The sequence below is a fragment of the Myotis davidii genome, unplaced genomic scaffold, assembly GCF_000327345.1.
Source record: "Myotis davidii unplaced genomic scaffold, ASM32734v1 scaffold967, whole genome shotgun sequence".
Classification (NCBI taxonomy): Eukaryota; Metazoa; Chordata; class Mammalia; order Chiroptera; family Vespertilionidae; genus Myotis; species Myotis davidii.
The window spans coordinates 2,147,511-2,166,862 of NW_006383014.1; the positions used below are offsets into that span (position 1 = coordinate 2,147,511).

Here is a 19,352-nt window from a genome sequence, read left to right on the forward strand (position 1 = left end):
AAGGGGAGGAAAGAGGACAGATGTCAAAGTCTAAAGGATAGATGTCAAAATCTAAAGTCCAGTTGTCAAATGTGAATATAGAACTTCTTTCTCATCAAACAATAACAGAGAGGGTAAATATGCAACTTTATTATAAAGGTTAAGTATTTGAGAAAGCAGTGAAGTATATGTTTAGTTTAATGCATGTCTTTGTCATGAATGATTTAATGATTGCATATTGGGGATATTGGGAAATAGTATTGAATACATTGAGTGTACGGCCTTGACATTTTCAAGAATGTCTTGCATCATGTGTCTTATCACCTCTTTGAAGCAAGACATTTTTCTGAATATAAAAAGCCATGCTATAAATGATCTAAAGCCTGCCCCAAGCAACCAAAATTTATAACTTATATTTACATGCAACTTATTTTTATATATTAAATAATATATTACATATAATAATATAAAATAAACATATACATGTATTTATTTGTGTATATTATTTATATCACAAGTATATTATAGACACATATATAAATGTAGACACAGAACCTAGAGACAGAACCTAGCGAGAAAACATGGCAAAAGATCCTGGACAGAAACTGGCTACAGAACCTAGAGACAGAACCTAGTGAGAGAACCTGGCTGAAGAACCTAGAGACAGAAAATGGCTACAGAACCTGGATAGAACATGGCAAGAGAACCTGACTAGAACCTGGTGACTGAACCTGGCTGGAGAACCTAGCAAAAGAACCTAGCGAGAGAACATGGCTACAGAACCTGGCTGGAGAACCTGGCTGGAGAACCTGGAGAACCTAGGAAGAGAACATGGACACAGAACTTGGCTGGAGATCCAAACCAGAACTTCACTGGAGATCCTGACCAGAACTTCACTGGAGATCCTGGCTAGGCTGCTGATCAACTGAACGCTGTCTCTGTGTCATTCCTTCTTTGCCGACCCTGTCCACACCTTTGGGGACCCCTGGACCTGCTGGGGTTGGACCCCGGCATTGCGCATGATCCCAGTTAAATGAAAGGAGTGAGGCTCTTCCCTGGGACAATGTGGGTGCGCTTTATGGGTAGAAGAAAACATTATTTTTAATAATTTCATCACTGGGGAAAAAGTGTAAAAAAAAAGCCTGAACAGGAAGAAGGGCACACCCATTGTGACTAGTTGGTTGTGCCTTGAGGGTGTGGGTGGGAAGTAAGGATGGTGATTTTTAATATTTGTACATTTCAATAATGTGTCAATGTCTTACCACAGATACATATTATTATGTAATAAGAAATTAAAAGGAGGCCCCATTCCTGAAAAAAAAAAAAAAAGTAGCCATCAGTGTTTGGCAGAACACAAGTACAATGTTTTCATGCTAAATCAATTAGCCATGTAATGCCACATAGTACTTACCTTTTTTCAAGCTCAAATAATAATGATATTTAGTAAATGAGACTAGTCGCGGAAAATTGCCTGACCTGTGCTTTTTAAAAGGTTAATAATTATATGGTTTCATCAACATGCAGTTGAGTTCTTTTGATTGTTGATGTTACATACCTCTGGTTTTTGTGTAAATTAGGACTAAAAATATAGCATCACTAATTGGAAGGAGAAAAATGTAGTTAAAAAACAGTTAAATCCCAAAGTTTCCTGGGACCTTGCTGTCTGTCCTGGGTCTCTAATCTGGAACTCTTGAACCTTGTAGATACAATTGTACTTTTTTTTTCTTCTTAGAGGAAAATATGAGACAATGGATAGAGAAAAGAATTTTGTTGCAGTAGAACAGACATTCAGTCATGAAAAAATATTAATCCAAAGTATTAACCCATTTTTTATTTAGTACCCATGGGTAAAATTTCATATTAAATAGAGAATTTAGCTTTATTGTGGTATTGAATACAGTACTTCCTCATCTTTTCTCTTTGGCTTTGGTGCTTCTCTTTGTAAAACATGTGACATTGCTTATAGGTAAACTAGAGACCCAGAGCATGAAATTCATGCACCTGGGGTGTGGGGGTTGTCCCTCAGCCCAGCCTGCACCCTCTTACAGTCCAGGAACCCTCAAAGGATCTCCAACTGCCTCAGAGGCGGAAGATGCTCCCACCGCCACCGCTGAACTCACCAGCTGTGAGCCCAACTTCTGGCTAAGCAGCACTCCCCCTGTGGGAGTGCACTGACCACCAGGGGGCAGCTCCTGTGTTGAGCAACCCAGGCTTCCTGCTGGACCTGGGCTCTGCTCAAGGCTACAAAGTTTCAATTATAGAAGATAAATAAATCCCAGATACCTGCTTTGGTTTGAAAAACAGATTTATAACTTTATTGAAAGAATGAGTTGAGGTTATTAATTAAGAAGAAATCTTTCATTGGATTACTGTCATTTTTGAAATACGTTTTAATTTTGTTTTTAATATGTTCAAAATGATGGTTACTTGCCCTTGAGTAGATTGTTACAAGTATATTGTTTAAATTAGTACATAGTTAGTAAATTGGAATAATAGTAAGTTGTTGGAAAAAATAAGAAAATATTCCTTACAATGCAACTGAACCCTATGAATTGGTATAGGATTAGAATCAACACTTACTTGCCTACTGTATTCCTATTTTCTTATTAGCTTGATGTTAATTCTTATTTCTAAATATGCCAAATGCAGAGTAGAAATAAGTTAGAACTGGAACAAATGCCTATGTCTGTATATATTATCAAATTTGAGATATAACTATCCTATTTGGTACTGCTTATTGGTTACACTTTCCAAACATAAAAGAAATTCAATTTAACATTACTAAATTAAATGTATTTGTAGAACCTAATAGGAAAACATCATTCATCATGTGTATAATTTGTGATTAAAGAAATGAACTAATTGGTCTGAAGATGGAAAATAAGCTATATCTTAGTTTGTTGGTATGTTTGTTTGGTAGTTAGCAGTAACTGATTAAAGTGGTAACAAAATAAAATCTATTAAAGCACATTTTAATGGAGAAATTAACTTTCATTTAAAATATAAATAAACTAATGTATATGAATTTGATGTTTTATTTGAGGTACTGGGTGAAAATGACGATTTTCTTAAATTTTATTGTCATTTCAGAGTATTTGACTGTGTTCTCTCAGATGATTGCATTCCATGATCCAGAGCTGAGTAATCATCTCAATGAGATTGGATTTATTCCAGATGTAAGTACCTGGCACATTATTAACATGAGGTCAAAGATAAAGCAGAAATTGGCAGCATGAAAGAGTGCTGTTTTTAAAGTTTTTGTTGTCATAAGAAGTCCAATCTGAACAAGTTCCTGATACTAATTACAGTCTTTTGTTAGTAGTATAAAGTCGGTGTGGTTACCTTCCAAGAACTTGAGATTTCTATCTCAAAAGGAATTTTTGAGGTTTACAAAAACCTATGATACTGTAGTCTAACTTCCACTTAAAAGAGGCTTGACTCGCTGTCACATACTGCAGGTGAGTAATGGGCTAAGCCACACCATTGCTACCCTTTGCAAGTCAACTCTGACTTTCAGCTTAATATGAACTGTAGAGACGCTAATGGAGTAAGCCAAAATCTGGCAAAGCTCCCAAGGTCACATGTCAAGCAAAACACAGAAGCTACTTAAGAATCCACTAAGTTCAGATTTCCTAATTCTACAAAAATAGGCCCAAGTCTCTTAAAATCGAAGTGAAAACCCTTCACAACACAGTTTAACATAACACTAATATGTTTTTCAAACAATTTGATTTTACCCTATTTAAAAGCTAATAAATGAGCCTTTTACTGTTTAATGGCTGTTGGTGGAAAACACAAGACTCCTGTATCAGAGACAAAGGGCTTTCACTGACAGCAGAGCAAGCGACCTGAACATTCACATATATGTGTTGGTTCCCCAAATATGTTGGTTCACATATCTGTGTTGGTCCCACTGAGACAAAGTAAAGGGTCTGGTACTTGCATATGCAATGAATTACGTTATAGGAAAGAAACCCTGATTTTAGGGAATTTGAATTTTTAAAATGCCTTCCCTTTGCTCTAGAGAGAGAAAAACACTCTCTTTTTCTTCCAAGGGTATACCAGTAAGAAAACTTGTCCTTTGCTGCAAAGAGAGATTCTGTTTCTGTTTTCCCAGGCTGTTCTTGTGTACTCATATTTGAAAAGATAATCCAGAACAAAGGACAGTCAGTATCTCTATTCACAAGGAATGCAGAAGTACAAGAAAGCATATTAAAATGTTAATTGTATTCACTAGAAGAATAGAAAAAGAAAGTATAACATTTTGTATTGTTGATACTATCACAGATGTCCCCCATTTCCCCTGCCTTGGCCTTCTTCATGAAGTGACACCTGCCCCCTCTACCCCCCACACCCCCGTACAGCCTGTTGTCTGTGTCCATAGTCTATATATATGTGTTCTTTGGCTAATCTCTTGCATTCCCCCTACCTTTTGCCCCTCTGGTAACCAAAAGAAAATAAATACTATGATATTAATATAAAACAGAAAAGAAAACAAAAAATAGACCCTCTAATGTATGGAATTTTGTATGTGACAGAGAGGGATATATTAATCAATTAGAAATGAAAGGACTATTGAATAAATAGCCCCAATAAAATTAGGTAGCTATATGGAGAGGAAATGGGAATCAAAGTTCAACCCCACACCATACATAAAAATAAATCCTAGGTTGACTGAAATACCTGAATGTGGAATGTCATTTTATAATTTCCATTTAGGAAGGAATTCTTACAGAATTCATACAAAGTACAACATATTTTGAAAAGAGAGAATTTCAATAGAAGAGTGGTACAAAGGAGCCTTCCATTCTATTGATAATATATTACTTGATTTAAATTATTTTGAAGCAGTTTTGGCAAAACATTTGTTAACTCTGGGTAGATGAGTACAGTGGTGTTTGTTAAATGTGCTGTGTAGGATGAGTTAATTATCTAATCCTATCTAATAAAGAGGGAATATGCTAATTGACCCTCACACTGTCACAAAGATGGCAGCACCCACAGCCAATAAGAAGGGAATATGCTAATTGACTGCCCCGCCCTCAAAGATGGTGTTGCCCACAGCTAATAAGGAGGGAATATGCTAATTGACTGCCATTCCCTCAAAGATGGCGGCACCCAGACCCCTCAGACCCCCAGCCATCCTAGGCTCAGGTAACCAGGGCCGGCCGAGGCTTGGCTGCCGGCAGTGGCAGCAGCAGAGGTGTGATGGGGCGTCACCTTCTCCTGATCGCCGGGTCGCCGACCGCTCCAGAGGGCTACCAGACTGTGAGAGGGGGCAGGCCGGGCTGAGGGACCCCGCCCTCTAATGCAGGAATTTTCATGCATTGGGCCTCTAGTCTACACTAATAAAAGACAAACATACAAATTGACCGTACCTTCTACACCTTAAGCCACGCCCACCAGCCAATCAGAGAGACTATATGCAAATTAACCCAACCAAGATGACAGCCAGCAGCCACAGAGTGGAGCAAGCAGGAGGCATGGTTGCCCCAATGATAGAGGAAGCCAAGCTTCCCAGCTGCTGCAGCCGGCTCTGAGCTCCACTCAAAGCAACAAAGTTTCAATTATAGAAGATAAATAAACCCCAGATACCTGCTTTCACCCAGTGGTGGCCACGGAGCTGGAGCGCCTGCCCTGGCCAGCTCTGAGCTCCACTCAAGGCTATAAAGTGTCAATTATAGAAGGTAAATAAACCCCAGGAAAAAAAAGCAAAAAAGGGGAGGCTGGGAGCCTCCGTCATGGGGGGGGGGGGGCTTGGCCATCCTGAAAACGGCCCTCAGCCCCTCACCCAGACTGGCCAAACCTCCATGGGTGAGGGTCCCCACAGGCCAGGCACCCCAATGGGGACCCCCCCCCTGAAGGGGGTGTTACCATCCTGCAAACAGCCATCAGCCCCTCACCCAGGCTGCCAGACACTCCAGTGGGACCCCCACCCTGATCCAGGACACCCTTCAGGGAAAACCAGCCGGCCCCTACCCATGCACCAGGCCTCTATCCTATATAATAAAAGGGTATAATATGCAAACTGGCCCTAACAGCAGAACGACTGAGAATGACTGGTCACTATGACACACACTGACTACCAGGAGGCAGACACTCAATGCAGGAGCTGGCCACTGGTGGTCAGTGTGCTCCAACAGGGGGAGCTCTGCTCAGCCACAAGCCAGGCTGACGGCCACCATCACAGCAATGGTGGCGGGAGCCTCTCCTGCGTCCTCAGCAGTGCTAAGGATGTCCGACTGCAGCTTAGGCCTTCTCCCCACTGACAAGTGCACATCCCCCGAGGGCTCCCAGGCTGCCAGAGGGATGTCAGATTGCCAGCTTAGGCCCAATCCCCCCAGGGAGCGGGTCTAAGCCAGCAGGTGGTCATCCCCCAAGGTGTCCCAGACTAAGAGAGCATAGGCTGGGCTGAATGACTCCCCCCACTCCCGAGTGCACAAATTTTTGTGCACCAGGCCTCTAGTAATTTAATAATTTTGATAGAATATCATTGTTCTATTCATGCTTACTTCTCTGCTATGATCCCCTCCTATAATTACTGGGACATTTTTGTATAAATTTTTATAAAATGGTATTCTCTTCAATACCATTATTATTATGAAAGTAATATTGATTTTAATGTGTAGTATGATTAGTCTTAAGAGATATTACTAAGTCATACGGGATGGGAGAATGTGGCAAATGCTGTGCTTTCCTGCGCCCCAGCCATTGATTCTCTGTAGCAGTCCCCTAATCACTGTAACAATGAAATGCTTACACATATTTCTGAAAATATGACTCTACATGTAGTTCCAAACACCCTAAAAGAAATGGTTCCATCACTATTGAGAATTCTAGAATAAACAAAGAGAAATGAAGGGACAGAGTGTAAATCTTAGTTGGAGAAAATTCCTTTTCCTGCAACTATTCTCTTGTCAGAGAGAATGGGCAAATGAAAGGTAGTTAACAAAGAACATTAAACTGGTGATAGGAAGATTGTTTTTGAAATCTTTTATCCTAATTTTTGTTGTTTTGTTGTGTTTAGTTGTCCTGTTTCTTATCTGTAGATAATATGAAAATGTTAAAACTATTTTTAGCCGAAACCGGTTTGGCTCAGTGGATAGAGCGTCGGCTTGCGGACTGAAAGGTCCCAGGTTCGATTCCGGTCAAGGGCATGTACGTGGGTTGCGGGCACATCCCCACTAGATGTGCAGGAGGCAGCTGATCGATGTTTCTCTCTCATCGATGTTTCTAACTTTCTATATCTCTCACTTCCTCTCTGTAAAAAATCAATAAAATATATTTAAAAAAAAAAAAAAAAAACTATTTTTAAATTTAACTTTGAAAACAGACTTGAAGTTGGTTTGGGGGAGGATTTGATATTTTAATTATAGAGATTGTTGACAATTAGTAGTAGTGTAAGCGGTGTGATAAAATGGTGAATTTTGCTAACATTTTTCTTACTCTTGTAATCACTTATTTTTAGTTGCATTTTATTCATTTATATATGCAGTGTTCCCCCCACCCCCACCCCTGGAATTATTATCTTCATTGCTTTACATTTAAAATAATTGTTTAGGGGACTTTTCTATACCTCTAACAATACAAATGATTCATTAAGGGAAAGGGTAATACAATCCCAAACTGAGTTTCTTGCTCAATAACTAATCCTCTCAAAGTAAGCCTTCATTAGTCTTCCATCATTGAAATGCAGGTTCCCATTGCAGGGAAGATTGTGATTTCTGGCTTCTTTCCACTTCACAGAGCTCTGAGTGCTGAGCACTGCTGAAGCCTGAATAGTTAGGGATATTGTGCACTGATGTGATGCTTAGATTTTATATGTCATGGTAGTTATGTGATTTACATATAAATAAGGTGAATAATCTATATTTGGCAAAGTTGAGACCAGGGTGATTTTTATCATTTTTGTCTTCGTGTATGTTTCTGCCTCTGAAAATATACCAGGACTTTGAGATGAGAAGAGGAAAGTACGCTTTTTCATTTTTAAAGAAACTGTTTCCCTGAAGTGCTATGAATAGCATTAAACTTGTAAATTTTGAAAAGTTGTCCAGTGGCCCTTAAGAGAAATGATAAGGGCTATCTCTCAGCATTCTATGTGCTTTCAAACTGATTATCATTCCTAAAGATAAAGCGAATAAATTCAATGGTAAGCAAATTGGCTGGCAAAATCATTTTTATTTAACTGCAATCTTTTTTTTAAATATATTTTTATTGATTTCATAGAGGAAGGGAGAGGGAGAGATAGAAACATCAGTGATGAGAGAGAATCTCCTGCATGCCCCCTACTGGGGATCGAGCCTGCAACCCAGGCATGTGCCCTTGACTGGAATCGAATCCGGGACCTTTCAGCCCATAGGCCGATGCTCTATCCACTGAGCCAAACCAGATAGGGCTTAACTGCAATCTTATGGATGTCTATGCTACTACTGACATTCTCCGTCTTTAAAAGCTGACCACTGTCATTTTCAAAGTTATATTCAGCTGAGCCTGTGCTAACAGACGATGTGAAAGGATTGCTCAGAAATATTTTTGTACTTAGTGTTTGTTTTCTTTACTCATTTGTTCATTTATTCCTGGCCTTTATGTTACTGTTATATAAAGAAATTTTACATTTTAAACTACTGACAATGAGCTTTTTAGATGTGGTTACAGGATAAATTAAGGAAGTGCACCTTTTTTAGAATCTTTCATAACAAGAGTCCCCACTAATCTGTCTTACCTCATCTGAAGAGTGCCAGGATGTGTCCTTTTGTCTGGCTGCTGCTAGGGTGACCCTGACAGTAGTCCTAAACCTATTCTACTAACCTTGGATACTTCAAGGCCCTTGAATATGTATGACTTGTTGAGCTCTCTTTCTTACAATAGATCTTTCATCTATGAAACATTTGTATATTTTAAAAAATCACATTCATTAATATCACCACTGATCTCATCCAAAAAGTCTTTAAGTTTTGGGAGGCTGCAAACTCAGAGTGGCAGATACAAGTTTTCTAACATTTCAATCTTCATCTAACAGCTAGAAATTTTTCTTAAAGTAGCAGGCTCATTTCATTTTTTTAGAAATTTTTTCTTAAAGTAACAGGCTCATTTCATTTTTTTAGAAATGTCTGCCAAATATCCAAGTATGAAAAAAAATCTTTATTTATATGTCATTCTTTCAAATAAAAAACACTATTTTTTCTTAAAAGCACCTACACTGATTCACAGCTCAAACAATTGTCCAGGTGCTATTTCTCAAGAAAACCATTGTGCTTCATTCATATACAGCACAGGTGCTTTATGCACACTTCATACTTTGTCTCATGAGACATTAAAAAGATAGTAATTCCATGAATACTTTTTACTTCTTCACAAGGATATGACTATTATACTTTAGTGCTGCTACCTTGATTTGTGGTAAGGTGTCAGCAGTTTTATCCACTAGAGATTTTGCACCATTAGCTCAAATATTAATACAGTAAAAAAAGAGCGAAAAAATCTTAGTATTTTTACTAAGATAGCTTTTAGTTCATGGACTCCTGACGAGTCCCAGAGGATCTCTAGGGATCTGTGAGTCAGATTTGAGAAAGCAGATATAGAGAGTTAGTACTCAGATGCTGGTGTCCAATGAGCGAGAATTCCAATCCTGACATGTCAACTTACTAGGCTAAATACTTAAGTTAGTTTCTCTTATGCACAGTCCTCTTATTCTTAGTATTTACCTCATAGTATTATTATGATGATTAAATGAGATAGTACATATAACCTGTTCAATAGAATTCCAAGTACACAGTGAGTGTTAACGATGAACCATTATTGGTGTTGTTTTACTTATTAGCATCTGATAATGTTGCACTACTTCTTTGGTTATATTAGTACTAGAGGCCCGGTGCACAAAATTTGTGCACAGGGCAGGGAGGTGTCCCTCAGCCTGGCCTGCACCCTCTCCAATCTGGGACCCCTTGGCTCCTAAGCACTTGCCTGTCTGCCTGCCTGATTGCCCCTAATCGCTTTTGCCTGCCAGCCTGATCACCCCCTAACCGCTCCCCTGCCAGCCTGATTGACAACTAACTGCACCCCTGCCAGCCTGATTACCCCCAACTGCCCTCCCCTGCTGGCCTGATGGCCCCCATCTTTGACCACATGAAACCCTGCAGTCCTGGTTACTCCCAACTGCCCTTCCCTGCCACCTTGATGGCCCCCAGCTGCCCTCCCCTGCTGGCCTTAATTGACCCCAACTGCCCTCCCCTGCAGGCCTGGTTACTCCCAACTGCCCTCCCCTGCCAGCCTGATGGCCCCCAATTGCCCTCCCTGCAGGCCTGATCTCGCCCCCAACTGCCCTCCCCTGCAGACCATCTTGTGGTGACCATCGTGTGACGATGTGAGGGCAGCCATCTTGTGACAACATTGCACAAGAGCGCCGCATGATGCCACCTAGGCTTTTATTATATAGGTTGATTTACATTTAGGGAAATATGATATCACAGGCTATAATAGATATCTTATTTTGCTGCCTCAGTTAATGAATACTTGACCAGAGGAGACATGATACTAATAACAATAAAGACTTTCTTGTTTGTCAGAATTGGTGGCATTGCCACTCACCACTTTAAATTTTAAACTTTTTTATTTGCTTGTTTTTAAGGTACTTTTCTATCTCCTAGAAAGTTACATCTTTTATAGTCTTTTATGCAAAGTTAATCAATTTTTTTAGAAATTTTTGGAAAGTTTTTATTGTATTCAATGAGATAATTCAAAGGTACTCTGGAAGTGTAACTAATCCTTCCCAAGAATGATTGTCTGGATCTCAAAACCATTAAATGATCCAAGTGATTTTATTATTCACTAGAGGCCTGTTGCACGAAGATTCATGCAATAGCCATCCCTTCCCTTGGCTGCCGGCACCGGGTTTCCTCAAGCCCCTGGGACCCAGGCCTTTGCTCCATACAGAGCCTTCAGTCTTCACAGCTCCAGACGAAGCCTTCGGTCTTTGCTCCATCGCTTCGCCCCTATGTATGCAAATTAACCGCCATCTTTGTTGGGTTAATTTGCATACTCTTCTGATTGGCTGGGGGCATAGCGGGGGGACAGTTAATTTACATATTTTTCTATTATTAGATAAGATTTCTATTTTATAGGGTTTTTTAATTCAAAATTGCAAATCTTGGTAAAAATAAAAAAGATAGGAATATTTATGAGTTAACTTATTTTTAAAATATTTTCAGTATTAAGGAAATAATTACTTGCAAAAGATGTAACTGTTATAACCTTTGATATAAAGAAAAAGAAAACCTTTTACCTTCTGGGTCCAATGGACCTTTAAATTATTTTTTATATTTAAGTCATTTTTTAAAATAATTTGTAGAAGTAGGACAAAGGCATAGTAAAAATAATGTACTTAAAATTTTTAGTAAGAATTTCAGCCCTCGCCGGTTTGGCTCAGTGTATAGAGCATCGGCCTGTGGACTGAAGTGTCCCAGGTTTGATTCTGGTCAAGGGCACATGCCCGGGTTGCAGACTCATCAATGATTCTCTCTCATCATTAATGTTCTGTCTCTTTATCTGTCTCCTTTCCTCTCTGAAGTCAATAAAAATATTTTTTAAAATAATTTCAGCATAGCAAACCCAAAATTTTATTCCATATATTCCTGTTTTTGAAAATATTTGTATGTGAGGTGTGCAGTATCCTTTGATACTGTTCATCTGTCATGCATAAACCTGGAGCATATCCATCATGTAAAGCCTGATCCAGATTTCAAATACACACCTAATAGATTTGGCTTTTTGTGGTTCTTATACTTACATGATCAAAGCATAATTATCAAAACAAAACATTTACAGGGCTCATAACTTAGTTAAAAATGTTTTTTTTTCTCTCATATGTATAAAATATTTTTATTTTTAGATTTAGGAACACAAATTTAGAATGATAAATCTAATGATTTGTTTTTGTTTTTATTCATCTGTTTTCTTCTAATCACTTTGTAAATACACCTACCTTTGGCATTTGTCCACTTGAATTGTATCACATTTTGTTGCAGAAATCTCATTTCAAAATTACTCTCACACATCTGTTTAGCAAAAGAGGATGGTTCAGGTTTATCTTCCAAAATATTGTTTGATGAGGTCTTTCCCATTGAATTTTAAATTTGTTTACTTTGTTTCTTGTGTTTGAGGAAATTCACCTAAGATACCATCATCTGCGCATTCACATTCTGAAATGTCACTAATATTATCAATATTACCATTTCACTAGACTCTAGGTTACTACTACCAATCTTCTGATTGATCTAATAATTGGGAAACATCCTCTGTCAGTGTTGTTCTTTTTTCTAGTAGTGGTGGAAAATGAAAAATTCTGAATTCTCAACTGTGTATATTAAAATCTTTAAAAGAAAAAAAATAGACAATAATGGTATCTTCACATATCTTTTGTATCTTTTTGAAAGATGATGTAATGCTTTGGATAGCACAATAAGAAAAATAAAAGGTGGTATAATAATGATTTATTTTTAACAATGTACAATCCTTCTATGCAATTCTATCATTATTCTACTTTTTTTATTTTAATCTTCTTTAGCATAGTTGGAAATAATTGAATATTTAGTTAGAGAACAGTAATAGTCAAATATTCACAAAATAAAGGATCTTATAGAATTTGTAAAGTAGAAGAAAAAAATTTTATGTAAGAATATTTGTAATTTTCTGAACTCACAGTAGCTGAAATGGAATTGAGGAATGTTGATTCTGAGAGCCAGCAGGACTGTGAATAATTTAGCCTCCTTAGGCTATGCCTACCTTTAAATGAGTTTGCCTCAACCTGTAAAATAACATCTGCAATTCCCAATGTTGAGGATTCCCTGTTGTTGTTTTTTTAACCTTCCACTACCACCCTCCTTTTTCTAACAAAGATTGTGTATCTTTTGTGAGATGGCTACATGAAGCTATCTCAGAACTTTAGGGTGTTAAAATACTTCCAATTACAGAAACTTCTGGATTGTTATTAAGAATGATAACTAAGCCGAAACTGGTTTGGCTCAGTGGATAGAGCGTCGGCTTGCGGACTGAAAGGTCCCAGGTTCGATTCCGGTCAAGGGCGTGTACCTGGGTTGCGGTCACATCCCCAGTAGGAGATGTGCAGGAGGCAGCTAGCTGATCGATGTTCCTCTCTCATCGATGGTTCTAACTCTCTGTCTCTCTCTCTTCCTCTCTGTAAAAAATCAATAAAATATATTTTTTAAAAAAAGAATGATAATTATAATTTCTATACTGATTTCATATGCCATATCTTCTGCCAGGTGTTTCAGATCCAATTAGCTAATCTTCACAACTATCCTAAATGTTCAAAGAGATATGTAACTATAAGATCACAATTTCCAAAGCTTCAAAGTTTCAAGAAAATATATGATGGTCTCTACTGCTTTGAAAACTTGTGAGTTTTTAGGCATCCTTTTCTTGACTGGCTAGACATACATTTCCCTAATGCAGGGAATTAATGCAAGGCATCAAACTAATGATCAATATGTGGCTTATAGTAATTTAAATATAAAAATATTTCTGATGAGGTAAACAAAATATAGTATGCTCATAAGAAGGTAGATTATCAGAGCCTCCCCCTTTTTAATAATATTGTAATATTTTTTATAGAAAGAACATGTAATGTTTGTGAATTAAAAACACTTTGACAAAAGATTCAGAGTTTATAAGAAATATTGTCTTTCTAAATCTTTCATTCTTATACATTTATAATTTTTTGAGCCATAATTTTCTGCTCTTCAAAATCAAATTAATGAGGCCCCTGCCTTTTTTTCCCTATGATATTTAAGGTTGTTATATTATCAGCCCATATGGAAAAGACATCATGAAATACTAAATATCGTTATTCTTTCTTGATTTTGCTAGGGGGCAGTATTTACTCAGCTGACTCTTAGCAGACTAGCAAGCGTATATAATTTCATAATCTAGAGAAAATAGTCAATGCATGTTAGATTTGTTTTCACAGGGTTTCAGTTTCAACTTGAAATCAGAAAATAGCTAATAATATCTCTAACTTGATAAGACTAATTTTAGATACTTTTTGTATCTGCAATAAAAATTTTATTATTTATTTTTTATTTTAAAAATTAAAACCTGAGCCAGGCTAACATTCAATATTACCTTATTTTGCTAGGAGTTTTTGTGTGTATCAGCCTATATTGTGAAGAAATAACTAATATTTTAAGAAATTCTTTAAAATGAAAATATCAGAAAAATAAATAAATAAATAAATAAATAAAATGAAAATATCAGTTAAGATTGCCTAAATCTTAAAATTATAGGGAGGTGGGGATGGCCAGCGAGAGGTCAATGAGGGGAGACATATGTAACACTATATTTAATACTTTAAACAATAAAAAATCCTATATAATAAAAGGCCGATATGCAAATTGTCCCCTCAGGAGTTCGACCAACTAAGAGTTTGACCACTCACTATGATGTGCTCTGACCACCAGGGGGCAGCGCAGAGCGAAGGAAGGCCCCGACCAGCAGCCAGCAGCCAGGGGAAGGAAGGCCCCAGCCAACAGCAGGCAGTCAGGGGAAGAAAGGCCCCGGCTGGCAACTGAAAGGCCCCGATCGACCCTGATCACCAACCAGGCCTAGGGACCCTACCCATGCATGAATTTTATGCACCGGGCCTCTAGTTTAAAAATAAAATAAAATAAAGAAATATAGAAAGAATAACTAACAGGCATTACAACCTTACAGAATATATTACCTATGTATTTATCTGACTGTAATTTTGTTGATAAGAGGTGACTTGTTGCTGAACATCTAGGGGCCCAGTGCATGAATTCGTGCACCTTGAAAGGAACTGTGGGCCACAAGGCTGCGTGGGCAAAGGGGCAGGTCTCGGCACATCCTTTGCACCCCTGCCCGGCCCCTCCTGCCACCTCCCCCTATCCCCTGTCTTCTGGCAGCCCCGCTTCCGCCACTCCCACATGTTGACGACACGAAGCAATTGGGGCCAGCACCAGCAGCAGGGGTGAGTGGGGCCGGCATGGTCAGCAGGTGCAAGTGGCAGCTGCTGGCCCAATTGCCCCTCAGAAGCAGGGGGAAGTGGAGAAGCCCTCAGGGGCGATAGGGGCCGGCAGCTACCACTTGCACCTGCTGACAGCACCAAGCGAGCAGGGCTGGCACCAGCAGCAGGGGCGAGTGCTGGGCAGGACCATGGCATATGAGAGCAAAGAATTTTCAGTAACCACCAGAGGCCCACCCTGATGACAGCGACTGGTGTCCCATCTTGATCTGGCGCCCCCGCTCACCTGCTCCACCATCCCACCGCCGCCAACGCCTGCCATGCTCCGCACTCTGTTGCCAATGCCCACCATGTTCCACGCATGCCCCCTGGTGGTCAGCACACATCATAGCAACCAGTTGTTTGGTTGTTCAGTTGTTCCACCATTTGGTCTATTTGCATATTAGCCTTTTATTACATAGGATATTTAAGAAATTAATTCAGCTTGAATTATTACTTTTCAATATCAAATATGCTTTATTTTACTTTTTTTATTATTTATTGATGAGAGAGAGAAACATGGATTTGTTTCACTTATGTATGCATTCATTGATTGATTCTTGTATATGCCCTGATTGGGGATCAAACCCTCCACCTTGGTGTATTGGGATGACACTCTAACTAATAACCAATTGACCTACCCAGCCAGAACCTCATTTCTCTTACTTTTAATAATTCTTTTTATAATTGTTGTCAAAATATAGGTATATAATTTAAAATTTCAAGTTTGTTTTTTTCAATACTTTTGACTACTTAACATAAAGGATTTATTAAATGTGTTGACCAAGGGAGATTTGCTGATTTTCTCATTATTTGATACTTATTGAAAATTCCTTAAGAAAATGTATAATTTCATGATTATTTGGAACTTTTAATTTACCCCTTTTCATTATCTTTATTATATATTTCATTCATTCTTTCAACAAATATTTGAATGTCTATTATTTATGTGCCAGGCATTTCCCTAGACCCCAGGTACTTCAGTGGGAAAAACAGACATAATCTCTACCCTCATAATCTAGTGGGGGACAGACAATAAAGAAGATAAATATACTGTGATATGTTAGATAGTGGTAAGTTTAAAGAGAGGGGGGAATAAACTAAAACAGAGACATAGACGTTAGTACTCACATGGAGGAATTGAATTTTAAGAATGGTAGCCTAGGAAAATCTCACAGAAAAGGTGACTTTTGAATAAATGCCTTAAGGAACTGAAGAAAAGAGTAGTTCATGCAGAAGCAGCAGCAAGTGCTATAGCCCTGGCATGGAAGCATGCCAGGGACATGGAAGGAGCAGCCAGGAGACTGTGTGAATGGAGCCCAGTGAACGAGGAGGTGAGGTCAAAGATGTAATTGGAGGGCCAGATTACATAGAGCCTCATAGGTCAGAGTTAGGACTTTTGCTTTTATTGTCAGTGGCAGAAAGCCACTGGACACCATTGAGCAGAGGAGTGGCATGTTCTGATCTAAACACTTTAATCAGATCATTGAGGCTGCTATGGTCACAGAAGCCTAAGGAGGGCAAGGATGGAATCTAGAGGACTGCTTATGGGCTAATGTCAGTAATCTAAGCAAGAGATGATAGTGGCTTACATCAGGAAATTGGGAGTCAGGGTGGTAGGAACTTTTCATATTCTGGATATATTTTGAAGGTAGAGTCCACATAACTGCTGATGACAAATGTACAATGTTGGAGAAAGAAGAGTCAAGAATGATTACAGAATTTTTTTGCCTGAGCAATTGGAAGAATAAAGTTGCTCTTACCTGAGGTTTATAAGATTGTATTTGAAGGCACTGATTATGGAAAAAGTGCACGGAGCTTAGTTTGGGATATGATCTGTTCTGTTAAACATACAAATAGAGATGTCAAGTAGGAATTTGGACACATGAATTTGTAGTTCAGGGGAGAAATTGGAATGGAGCTATTAAAACGGGAGTTCTCACACTATGTAATCATTTGGAGAAAAAGAGGAAAGGTCCAAGCACTGAACATGGGCACACCAATATCTGTCAGGGAGATGAAGAGGGGCCAACAAATGAGATGGAGAAGAAGCAGTCAGCTAAGAAGAAAACTGAAAACTAGATGAATGTGATGTCTTGGAAGCAGACTTGGCGGCAGGGGAAGGGGGGGCGGTTTGAGGAGTTGAGGGTAGTCAACATGTCAAACTGCTGAAACTGGCCATTAGATTTGGCTAATCTTTCATGTACAAAAGAGTAGTTTTGGTGGTGAGGTGGAGGCAAGAACATAATTGGAATGGACTGAGAGAATATTTAATGAGCAACTACTGCTCTTAATGAAGTGCAAGCACCTTTCAGGCTAGAATTATGCTTTGTTTACTGCTATATCCTATCAGTTAGGCAGAGAGTGTGAATTCTCCCTTACCCTGACTTTTGTTCTGCATAGATCTTCAGCAAATTGCATTTGCATAGGCCCGCTCACATTAGAGAGGACAATCTGTTTTACTCAGTCTACTGACTCACATGTTGACTTTTTCTAGAAACACCCTCACAGACACACCCAGGATAATGTTTAGCTAAATATCCGGGCACCCAGTGGCCCAGTCAGGTTGACATAAAATTAACCATCCCAGAGCCATGTGATTATTGTGTTGCTTTCTTTAAATCCACCATTTGGCTATTTTTATTATTCGTTCATCAGTTCTTTGTTCTCATTTTCCATTTCTCTGCCTTCTTTGGATTAATTGGATTTTTTTTTCCGTGATTCTGTTTATCTCCTTTGTTGGCATATTAGCTGAACTCTTTGTTGTGTTTTCTTATTGGTTTCTTTAGGATTTACACAGTGGTCCTCAAACAGGGGCAGTTTTGCCTCCCCAGGGATTATCGGCAATGTCTGTAGACATTTTTGACAAAACCACCCAAGTGCTACTGGCATCTAGTAGGTAGAAGCTGGGTTACTGCAAAAATCTTAAAATGCAAAGTACAATAACCCCACTCCTTGACTAGAAAGTTATCTAACCCAAAATGTGAATAGTGGTGAGGTTAAAAAATTCTAGTCTATACTTCTTTAACTTACAACAGTCTGCTTTCAAGTAATATTACACCATTTCACATTTAGTGTAAATACAACAGTTGTCCTGGAATTTGTGGTGTTGTCCTACATTTTATTTCTGCATATGTTATAAGCCCCACAATAAATTGTTCTTGCTTTAAGGAGTCAATTATTTTTAAATATTTTAAAAATAAAAGTATTTTGTATTTAACCCCATATTTATAATTGCTGAATCTCTTCATTCTTCTATGTAGATCCAGATTTTTATCTCATATCATTTCTTTCTGCCTGAAGTACTCTTTCTTCAGCATTTCTAGTAGTGCAGAACTTCTGGTGATGAATTCTTTCCGTTTATGTGTAGGAACCTTTATTTTACCTTTGTCTCTGAAAGATATTTTTCTGGGCATACAATTTGACGTTGATAGGTTTTCAAGTCTTTAATACTTTAAAATTTTTCCTCCACTGCCATTTATTATGCACTGTTTTCAAAAACAATGAAAAACATTCTTCTTATTGATGTCTTTTTCCCTCTGGCTAAATTGTAAGTTCTTTTCTTTACCACTGATTTTGAGAAATTTGAGTATGAGACTTGCTGTAGTTTTATTCATGTTTCTTGTGTTTCAGGTTTTTGAAATTTGGGATCTATTAGTGTATGTTTTTCCCCCATCAAATTCTAAAAATATTCAGCTATTATTTCCTCAAACATGCTTTTTGTTCCCTTTCCTGTCTTCTCTCCTTTGCAGTCTCCAAAGAGGCTCATTGATGCACAGGATGTGTGTTTTTTTCCTCCTCTTTGTTTTACTGCTTTGTTCTATTGCTTTGTCTTCGAGTTCACTAATTTTTCTTCTGAGATGTCTGATCTGCTATTAATCCCATCCAGTGTATTTGTTTTTTATCTCAAACATTATATTTTTCATCTCTAGAATTTTGACTTCTTTTTTTGTACCTGCTATGTCTCTACTTACTGTGTCCAATCATTCTTTAGTTCTTTGAATAAATGGAATCCTATCTAATAAAAGAGAAACATGGTAATTAGCCGTACCTCCGCTACCCTTCCCATTGGCTAATAAGGGTGATATGCAAATTAACTGCCAGCCAAGTTGGCGGCCGGCGGCCAGGCAGCTTAAACTGAACATGAGGCTTGCTTGCTTCAGTGACGGAGGACTGCAGTGTTCCCCGCCTGCCTTGCCGGCACCTGAACCTGCAGTCTGAAACATTGTAACAAATATAGAAGCTAAACAAAACCCCAGAACCCAGCTTTCAGCCTGCCAGGATCTCAGAGCTGGAGTTGATACAGAGTTTTGATTATAGAACCTAAACAAGCCAG

General features: G+C 38.5%; 1 protein-coding gene across 2 annotated transcripts in view; it reads left to right on the forward strand.

Annotated features, from left to right (window-relative positions):
- Window positions 1–19,352, forward strand: part of TBCK (TBC1 domain containing kinase) — a 175,128-nt gene that overhangs the window by 86,115 nt on the left and 69,661 nt on the right. For both annotated transcript variants that reach the window (XM_006778899.2, XM_015558092.1), the window contains one exon: window positions 3,070–3,155. In XM_006778899.2, the coding sequence (XP_006778962.1) occupies window positions 3,070–3,155 (86 nt within the window). The remainder of the gene's footprint in view (window positions 1–3,069; window positions 3,156–19,352) is intronic.